At 42.3% G+C, this 9,874-nt stretch overlaps 1 protein-coding gene across 2 annotated transcripts; it reads left to right on the top strand.

Annotated features, from left to right (window-relative positions):
* The first annotated feature begins 824 nt into the window (after positions 1-824).
* On the top strand, positions 825-9,818 carry cipca (CLOCK-interacting pacemaker a). Of its 2 annotated transcripts, none has more exons than XM_035432376.1 (4): positions 825-995; positions 2,397-2,564; positions 3,567-3,721; positions 4,628-9,818. In XM_035432376.1, exons 2-4 carry the CDS (start codon positions 2,459-2,461, stop codon positions 5,504-5,506), a joined length of 1,140 nt encoding a protein of 379 aa, XP_035288267.1. In that variant the 5' UTR covers positions 825-995; positions 2,397-2,458; the 3' UTR covers positions 5,507-9,818. The 2 variants fall into 2 exon arrangements, with proteins under 2 accessions (XP_035288267.1, XP_035288264.1); XM_035432373.1 differs by lacking the exon at positions 825-995 and adding an exon at positions 2,087-2,278.
* Positions 9,819-9,874: the final 56 nt, after the last annotated feature.

Below are 9,874 nucleotides of genomic sequence, written 5' to 3'. Positions count from 1 at the left end.
ATCTAGTGTAGCAGTTCACACCAGGTAAACTCCTTCAGTCTTCTAATCATAATAGAGTGTCTACAGAATGTCTGTGAATTTTAACTAGAGCGCATCATGAAAAGCAAGAAGTACACACCTGAGTCTAGACAAATTTTTGGTTTTGCTCAGGCAACTGTTTTATTTTATTTTGTTTGTTATTTTGTTTTTTGTGATAGTTAATAGACAGTGCCTGGCATGTACTAGGACATGGATAACAGAATACTCAATCTCACTTGTAGGCAAACGTTTAATAATTTTATCTTCTTCTTTTATCTATCTTCTTCTATCTTCTTTTATCTATTTGTTATAGATCTTTCACAGAAATATTCATTTAAACATAACTGATCAGAGCATATGGGGCAGTAAAATATCGGATCAATCAGTCACAAAAATAATGTTACTGTTTTGAAAAGTCATGTTAATGTTTTAAATAAGCCCAGGTCGTCTCGTTTATCTTAAAGACTGGGCTACACTTGAACGATTTCAAAATTATGAGTAATCAAATAACTTGAATTTATAAAGATTATTAATATCTTGCCCTATTACAACACATCTAATTAATATAGGCCTAAAATTAATTGACTTCATCGGGATGAAATAACATGTTGAATAATTGAAACACCTTTAGCCTACATAATGTAACCAGAATGTAACAGACGTTTTCCACAAACTCGCAGAGCTCTCTGTTTGCAAGTAGGTCACGTTTTCTGGTTCAACAACATACCAATAAGAGAACAGAAAAAGACGAAGGGTGGGCGTTACCTGGGCGTTACATACTAAATTAAGTGACGTTTCACCAGTTCCCTCAGCAACGCCTGTTCAGTCACGCCGTAAAATATCAAATTGAGTCGCAAATGTAAAGCGAGTAAGAACGAAGGTTGGTGCCATTCAGTGTCCGAAGAATTGAACGATTATACTTAGGTGAAATTAACAGTTCAACGTACTGTTGTGTTTGAGAAAACCCGAATTACTGGGTGAGTTGTTGGTTATTTCCCTTTGACATGTGATTATGTATATGGGATAGGGGTCTGTGGTTTCTGGTCCCGTGTCCTGCACCGTGTGTCGAGGGCTAGTTAGCTAGCTTGGCTATACAATAGCTAGCATACGTAACGACACAGGGTAAGGCAGACGGATACTACAGATTCCTGAAGATAGGCCAAGGCTTGACGAGGACTGCATAAATTAAGACATTGTAGTAGCGAGTAATACTGTTTTGTTGCTGAATAATGTATGATTTAGCTAACTATGTAGTCGGTTATTCGTAATGTCACGACCTATGACTCCCCGGTTAAATATGTCTGGCTGTATCATAAATCCAATGTCTGTAGTCAGATAAGTTAAACACTTGAACGTTAGACTACCCTATTCAGTAGGCTATTGAGGGTTTACATTACTAACTAGCTAGGCCAGCTAGTTTTATTGTTTAATTCGGAGTTCGGGGACAGCTGGCTAGCTAGAAACGGCCTAGCTTGTTAGCGAACTGTGGTTTTCTTATTACCGTAACGTAACGTTCCTTAGCTGTCTGTTTTATGCCAGCCTTTTAGCCATGCTCGGTAGTTAGCTAACGTTATCCTTTAGTGTGACGAATCACTGTTAACTAACTAGCTACTGCTAGTTTGCTTTTGTAGTGCTAGGCTAATGTTAGTGAACGTCAATGTAGTTAGCTAAGCTAGCATTATGTACCGGAAGTCACTGCTGTACTAACTTTACAATGTATGTAGCCTAGTAACGTTTACACTTTAAAATTATCTGAATTTACGCCTTTCGTTTTGTTTATTCAGTTACTAGTCGTTCGTAAATTTACGAATTCTCGATGTTTTTTTTTTGTTGTTGTAGGTTTTGTTTTGTTTTTTGCTGTCACAAAATATTTATTTGACCGTTGACGTCATGAGCTTGCCTGGTACAAAAAAGAGAAACCGTTGTGAATTTCCACGAATAGTACGCCGGCCTGGGACCTCCTGGAAAAAAATCAAAAGGTCATGCGTGTCTTTAGTTCGGAATTCCTTTAATTACATGCATTTCAATCGAACTTATAAGTAACACTACAAAAAAATCTGTGTTTCAGAGTACTCAAGAAAGCTAAATCTCTAAATATGTATGAAATCTTTAAACCCTCCACAACATCCTCTAACGTTACTTCTGATGTGAGTTCCTGTTCAGAAAAATAAACCTGACTTTTCCATCTAAATGGTGGCTTCTCATCCGCCCCGGGCAAACTAAGGCCTTCTGATCTTAACGAAGTGGTTTAGCTGAATGGTAAGACAGGCAGGCTCGGCTGGAGCCATTTATTCTTTCAATGGAAGAAAATCTGCACTGAGAACTCGAGTGTTACAAATTTTACAATGTCACTCATCCTCTGCATTGTTCCTTTTCATCCTCAGTGTTCTCAGGAGGGAGATGCAGCTTGCTTGAGCAAAGAGCGCCAGAACAAGCCGTGATGAGCAGCAAGGCTAAAGTGGGCGGCCACAGGAGGCTGTCGTCCTATGTGGTGGACAGCATGAAGACATCCAAGCCGGAGTCAGAGAGGGACTCTGGTTTCTCAGGTCTGCACACCCTCACCCCCCTCTGCTACAGAGGGGTTTGTTACTACAGATTGCAAATCTAGGTCACCATTTCCTCTGTTATGCCTGAGCCATGTATCATTGTTGAAGACCTTGTTTTCAAGGACTAGGCTTAGCATGCACCACTGGCTACCTTGGGGTTTTTTTTACCGGGCTGCCCAGTGCCCAAGCAGTGCTCAGAATGATTTATCGTAAATTAATCACTGGTGCTCCCAACTTCAAAATATTAAGAGCACCGGCAAACATTTAAGGAGTACTGGCAATAATTTATTTCTTTATTATTGTTTTAATTTCCCCAAAGATGCAGGTGCAGGTCTGTTGGATTAGTCAGCTATCTTGCTCATTTAAATTTTACTGTCTAAATTAGATGGATTACCATTCATTTTATTTGGCTAGGGAATTAACATTTCCTTAGAGAATCGAGTACTTCAAGTGAAAATGTGGTCTCTTGCGAAGTTTTTCTGTACATTTAATTTTAAATTGCAAGACACAAGTGTAGGTACCGAAGTTGCATGGCTGTTTCACAGATGTGCTCCTCATGCACTCAATTTTATAATTTAAGTTTTTGGTCACATGCAAACCAAAGAAAATTAATTGACAATGGGCATGATGTAGCATATGGGTAATGTCATATTGTCAGTCTTCTTTGGTTTTCCAACTGCGTGTTTTTTAACTGGAATGTTTGAAGAATGAAGTCGATAATTTACTAGCGAGTTCGCTTCAGTACATTTGTTGACGCGCCTTTATTTGAAAACGTGTGCGCCACAAGAAACGCAGTTTTAGCTTTTTTTGAAAGTTACGTGTTGCTTAACTCGGGTCTGCCCCTCCATTCTTAGTCGCGCTGTTTCTCGTGCTCTGCCGGAGGTAAAGCAAACCGTGTCGGTGACATGGATACGTGTCGATCAGGCTCTCTGATAACACTTCCATTGTGCGTTTTATCCGGGCGGTTTGGCGGCTGACCCGCGTTTCCTGTCCGCTTATCAGATGGCAGCTCAGGCTACTTGAGCGCCGTGGACCAGATGGACTCGGAGGACACCGGGAGGCGGGGCAGCCAGGCCGCGTCCCAGGTGGCGGTGATGACGGGGTCCTACCCCAGCCTCTCCCCGATGATCATCATGAACAACGTCGTCCTCAAGCAGGTCAGCCGGGTTCTTCCGCTCGCAGTGGGCTGTCTGCCTTTCCAGTTATTTTTAAATTATGAGAATTTAGTGTGTGTGTGTGTGTGTGCATGTGTGTGTATATATATGTATTTGTATTAGTTTACAGTAAACTGTTCGTTAATTCGTGAATAAGAATGTTGAGCGATTAATTTTATTGATTAAACGTTTAAATTTCATTAAACCATTTCAATGAATAGCATTGCATAGGTGATTAGATTTTACCTTAGGGCATGTAGATAAGCTCATATTCCTTAACAAAAGGTACTTTTAGGTATTCGATTAGGTAATGGTATAGGCTATGTTGTTCATGTTACGACTCTGTTACAGCCTTCGGGAATGTAGCCTATTAGCGGTTAAATGGATAGCCTACCACTTGCACTATAGAATACGATCGGTAGAATGTCTTATTATAAGCCCACGTCAGTGGCTACAAGTGTTATCAGAAATACAAAAAAAGAAAAAATAACTAAAGTGTTTAATTTGTTTTTTTACAAAGTTTTGCATTAATAAGCAATATCTTTTGTCACCTTCGCAGTGGCAGTTCAGCCAGCCTGTAATAAAAATGTCAGTCGTCCCTCCTGTCCTGTGCAGATTTCTCAGCTTGTGAATCCGTGTTTGTAAAATTTTGTTTGGTATATATTTGTATATATATGTATGTATGTGTATATGTGTGTGTGTATATATATATATATATATATATATATATTAAACGCACACGTTCGCAAAGGTATCATTAAAAAGCATCAGTTCAGTAAATTGCACAGTGTATGTATGTGTTCTGTATTGCTCTTTTGAATAATGAAGCTTTTGTCCTCCAGGTGGAATACGTAAATGTACAGTATAGTGAAACAGTGGTAGTGATTCTGACTCTATTCGTTCTTCTAGCCGAACACGCCAGCGCCAGCCCTGAAGCCCTGGGGGTTCCAGCCCACTGCCCTGGAAATGCTTCCTCAGCCCCAGGTGGTGTTTCTGCAGCCGGTGGTCTCCAACGGCACCGGCGCCTCGCACAAGAGCCCCGCCGACAAGCGACGGAAATCCCGGAAGTACCTGCCCATCCTCAAATCCTACCCCAAAATCGCGCCTCACCCCGGGGAGGGCCTCTCGGAGAAAGCCTCCTCCTCCTCCTCCTCCTCCTCTTCCAGGCCCAACGGTCTGTCCTCCGGCCAGGAGCGGCGTCACCGCCACCGGCAGAGACGCGACGCGCTGCCCGCCTGCCCGGTTCGGTCGGCCAAGCCCGCCGCTCCCGCCGCCGTCCTGTCCGCCGCTCCCCCCGCCCCGCCCGTCTCTCTCTCCCGCTGCGCCCCACTCCCCACCCCCGGCGTCGCGGACACCGTCGCGACCGCTAACCCGGCTAACGGCCCGTCGCGGCCGCCCTCCGCCTCCCCCGCCCTGCCGCCCGAGACTGAAGCCCTGGTGCCCTGGGCGTGGCCGACTGGGCCCGAGTCCCACGATGACGGGAGCTGCCTGGGCTCCCTCCCCGATGGCCACAGCAAGCAGCAGCGCTTCTGCAACACCTACAACATCCTGCACAGGTCGGGCCTGCTGGGCATCACGCTGCGCACCAAGGAGCTGATCCGGCAGAACCGGCGCACCCAGGGCCAGCTGGAGCAGCTCAGGCAGCACGCCGGCCTGTTCGTGGAGGCCGTGTGCAGCGACGACCCGCAGGTCTGGACTAGGCTGCAGCTGAGCATGATGGAGACCGGCTCCGCTGGACCGGAGGAGCAGGAGGGCAGAGAGGAGGACACACTGAGCATGCTCCCCTGAGGCTGCGCTGTCACCGGGGGAGGGGTCATGCGTGTCCCTGACCCACCGGCTAACAAACGCACTGTTTAGTCTTAACCCCCCTCTCGCCGTCTGTTACCGAGTGACGCCGCAGTAGGCTTCACTGTGCTTTCCCAGCAGTTGACCAGTGAGCATCGCGGGTCACTGAGCCTGCTGTGGACCTGGCTGCTCGGAACTTGCTTGGCACATTCGATGTAGAATCCAAGACAAAACATTCAATGACTAAACGCAAAAAAAATGCTGGTAAACAAATTGATTTGGAAAGTTGAACTTGACTGGCGAGGTCACGCTCGCTGCAGCTGTTCAGCTCGGTACCATTCATTCCCAGTGAACTGTAGATCGGGCTAAGTGGGGATGCATTCTCTGCGGGTTCCGACTGACGAAGACGTGGAGCAGCGGTGAGAGTTCTGTCTCGAGTCTGCTGTGATTTATTTTTTTTCTTCTCCGCGGGGCAAAGTCCTGTCCTCGCTTCATTCATAGTCTTAAACTGCTAAATGAGCCTAGCCTTGTGTAAGCTGTACTATTTTAGTAATGCCATAGGCAGAGTGTTTTTATTCTTTATTTGTATTCGGCAAATAAGTTATTCAAGCCTAACGTATTTATTTGGTGTATCCTCTTGCACTTGCGTCTTGTTGAAGAATATCTCCATTGAGCATCCAACTAAGTTGGACAGCATCTCATTCTAGCTGAAAAGCAACAGCATTAGTGAGGACGTTGATTTGAAGCTTCTGTTTTCTATTGAGAGCTACGTTGTTGTTTTTTTTTTTATCCCATGGTTTCTCCAGCTGGCAAAGCCATCGTATCAACAAGTGATTTTAGCTTGCGTTAGCAAGTGGTATGTTCGTGAATTTGGTGGACAATCTAATTGGTGTAAATGAAATGACTGGCGACCAACCGCGTGTGTGTGCACGCGCGCCAGGGCACACACATTTCACGCTTAAAAAGGATGTTTACTGTTTTTAGGTAGACACTGCTTATGCCGCAGTTCATCTGTCCTTGAAAATATTTATGAAGACCCGCCTTATTAGCAGTGCAGTAGCTAAGCAAGAGCAAGTGCATACCAAATGTAAGCAGATGCTCACCAATGGGTGAAAGTGACAGTGAAAGAGAGTGGACATGGTATCCTTTCGTTTAAAAATGAACAACATGAAGAACTTTTCAGAGTATACCCTGCCTCTTTCCCTTTTATTAAAGTAATAAAGGACTAATAGTTACTAAAGTAACATGCATTCTGAATGCTTGCCTGCATTGTTTTGGAAGTAGATTATTTGAGTGTTTGGGGTATGATGTTGAGTTTGTACTTTGCCATCATAGTTGCTCGAAATTCATATGCTGTTAACACATGCTATTATTCTTGCTGGTTGTTCTTAGTATCAAAATGAAGTGAACATTACTGTACCTACTTTTGGATTTTATCTGATTTTTTTTTTTTTTTTCTTTTTCTTTGGTGGGACAGTTGTGCTCTGTGATGATGCCTTTTGACTTCAGAGGGGTCATTGGACTAACTGTAAGACCATTTGCTTCCCGTTGAAAGAGCTAATTTGTAATTTTTCTTTACCCCTGATTGTGTTCAAGTGTTTAACACTATTTCACAAGCATGAGGAGCTGTGTTCATTTAGGTATTTCCATCATCTCTTGCCTGGCATGCCATTGCATAACAGTGTATGGAATCCATGTGCATTGTATGTTAATGTGTGCCCATAAATGTACAGTTGCAAGAAAAAGTCTGGGAACACTTTGGAATTACCTGGATTTTTGTATTAATTGTGGTTGGATCTTCATTTAAGTCGCAATAATAGACAAAAGCATTCTGCGTAAACTAATAACACACACAATTGCATTTTTCATGTTTGAACACATTATCCAAACATTCTCGGTTTAGGCTGGAGAACATATGTGAACCGTTGTATCTAGTATCAGACTTGCACAATGGCTAGGAGGGATTTCACTCCATTCCTATTTACAAAAGTGCTTCAGTTCATTGATATTTCTCAGATTACTTGCATGAACAGTCCTCTTTAGGTCGTGCTACAACATTTCAGTTGGGTTAAGGTCTGGACTCTGACTTGACCATTCCAAGAAATGCATTTTCTTCTGTTTAAAACATTCTCTTGTTGATTTATGCAGGTGTTTTTGGTCATTGTCTCACGGCATCACCAAACTTCTATTAAGTTTCAGGTGACAAACTGCTACCATGACATTTTCCTATTAATTTGCTTGATACTATTTTGAATTATTAGATCCCTCAGTGATTACAATCTGTTCAGGCCCTGAGGCTGCAAAGCAGCCCTAAGCCATGATGCTCCCTCCACTATAGCTTGGATGAGGTTTTGGTGTTGCAAGAAGTACTGTTGTTTATTATTAGTTTAAGCAGATTGTGTTTGTCTATCATTGAACCTTGATGAAGATCAGACCATACTTAATGAGTAAATAATGCGGAAATCCAAGCGAGTCCAAAGGGTGTACAAACGTTTTCTTGCAACTGTAGCTCAACTTGCCCGCCACTGTTTGTGGGGTGGCGTTTTTGCTAACGAGAGTTCATTGTACTGAACCGCTTCATACAACAGTCACAGCGAGTACTTGGGAGATGGTGAAAGACTTCAGTGTTGCATGTCAGAAGCGATGGTCTTCTCCGCTCATTTCTGTTGGAATGGATTAAACTGGTTTCATGTGAAAGCCGAAGGCGTGGCCATTGTAGTGAGGGGTGCTGCACTCACCTTCAGGCCTCCCCTGTTGGGTATTAGCATTTAAATGGCAGCCATGGTTATCCCTTCTGTTGCTGAATTATCAGTACACTTAAAATGTCATGATGTCATAATTTATTATTGCTCTGGAATAGTGACATCATGTAATCTCTGTGTTTGTTCATTTTCAGTTTATATGTTTTTTTTTTTGCTTATTAATGTGTTTAAAGTGTCTGTAAATAACAAGCTTTTTTTGAATTCCTCTGTGTGCCACTGAAAGTTGTGTGTTCTTAAAATGTGACTTGTGCATATAATGTACTAGACAATGGGTCTTAGACAAATGTGTGTGTGTTTGCGTGTGTGCGTGTGTGTGTGTGTGGTTGCTGCTGGTATTTGGTCATCTTCTAGACTTTAGGTAGAACTTGAGCTACTTCCTACCTTTCTATATCTGTGTGCACAGCAGTGGCTAAATGAAAGCCAGTCAGTGCGCACGCAACGGCCTATTTGCACTGCATTGCTGCCGGTGACTATAACATACCACACATCTTGTTGTGTTCCTCAGAAGTAAATAATGGGTGGACATTTGGATTTTCAAAATGTACAGTGGTGTAAACTACACTGGATCGCTGAGATTTTTTCAAATTTTATTTAATTTTTATTATGTTTTGTAGCCTGCCCTCTCTATGGGGTGAATTTAATCTAGCCATGATGGTGCTTTATCCTTTACTTGAGCAACACGTCAACAAGAGTAAGAGTTTAACTACGCAAAGTAAAGGACAAAGTTCCTTAGTTGTTTGAAGGAATGCACTCTATTATGTTTGCCTGTGTGCATATGTTTTGCATCGGTTAAGTATTCCAACCAGGTGGAATAAAGTGTAGGGGGGGGGGGAAGCACATGGTTACGGTTTGGAAATACTGATGTAAGGAGTAGCTTGTCTTAATTGTTGGATAGTTGTAGCACAGTAGTGAATTTTACTTGGTTTCGAGAGAATTTTAGTCACAATAGTTAAGAAACGTACTTTGATATTTGTGGAAAAGCAGTACCTCGTGAATTTAACACAGGTTTCCCTGTGTTTTGCAGTAATGTACTGACTTTACAGATGTGAATTGTTTTACTGTCCATAAGGAACCACAGAAACATGTTGTTTGATGTGATTTTAAGAGGATTGGCAAAAACATTTCATTTTATCTCAAACGATCAATGTGTAGCTCATCCATTTATTGTGAATCTGACTTTTTCTAAAGCGTTGACATTCAAACATGCCAATCTTCTAGGTCATTTAGGGCATAGATATTTATAAAATCTCTTGTTCTCTCTCTAGTTAAGTGTTTTCAGTTCATTTTTGTTTTGCACTAGGCATTGTTGGTTGGAAAGATTTACTGCGGATTTGTAACCAAAACAAGAGGTTGAAAAAAAATAATTGGAAGACTAATGAAGATCTTGCACCATGAAATGGGTTGAGAAGCTATGCAACATTTGGAATTGGAAGACGGCACAACGATACATTGTTTCTATCATTTCTAGTTTGCTGAAGTGCTCCTTTTTTGTACTTTTTTAATAGACCATTTGCATTGACATGTTTGCTTAATAAATGTTTTTTTTCCTTAAAGGGCTGTCTCATTGCGCTGCTGTGATTTGTGTGGTGCTTATGAAAATTATATATAG

Source organism: Anguilla anguilla, chromosome 1 (genome assembly GCF_013347855.1).
Source record: "Anguilla anguilla isolate fAngAng1 chromosome 1, fAngAng1.pri, whole genome shotgun sequence".
NCBI classification, from domain to species: domain Eukaryota; kingdom Metazoa; phylum Chordata; class Actinopteri; order Anguilliformes; family Anguillidae; genus Anguilla; species Anguilla anguilla.
Note: the sequence above shows the minus strand (reverse complement) of the source record. Positions and strands in the feature narration are given on the sequence as shown.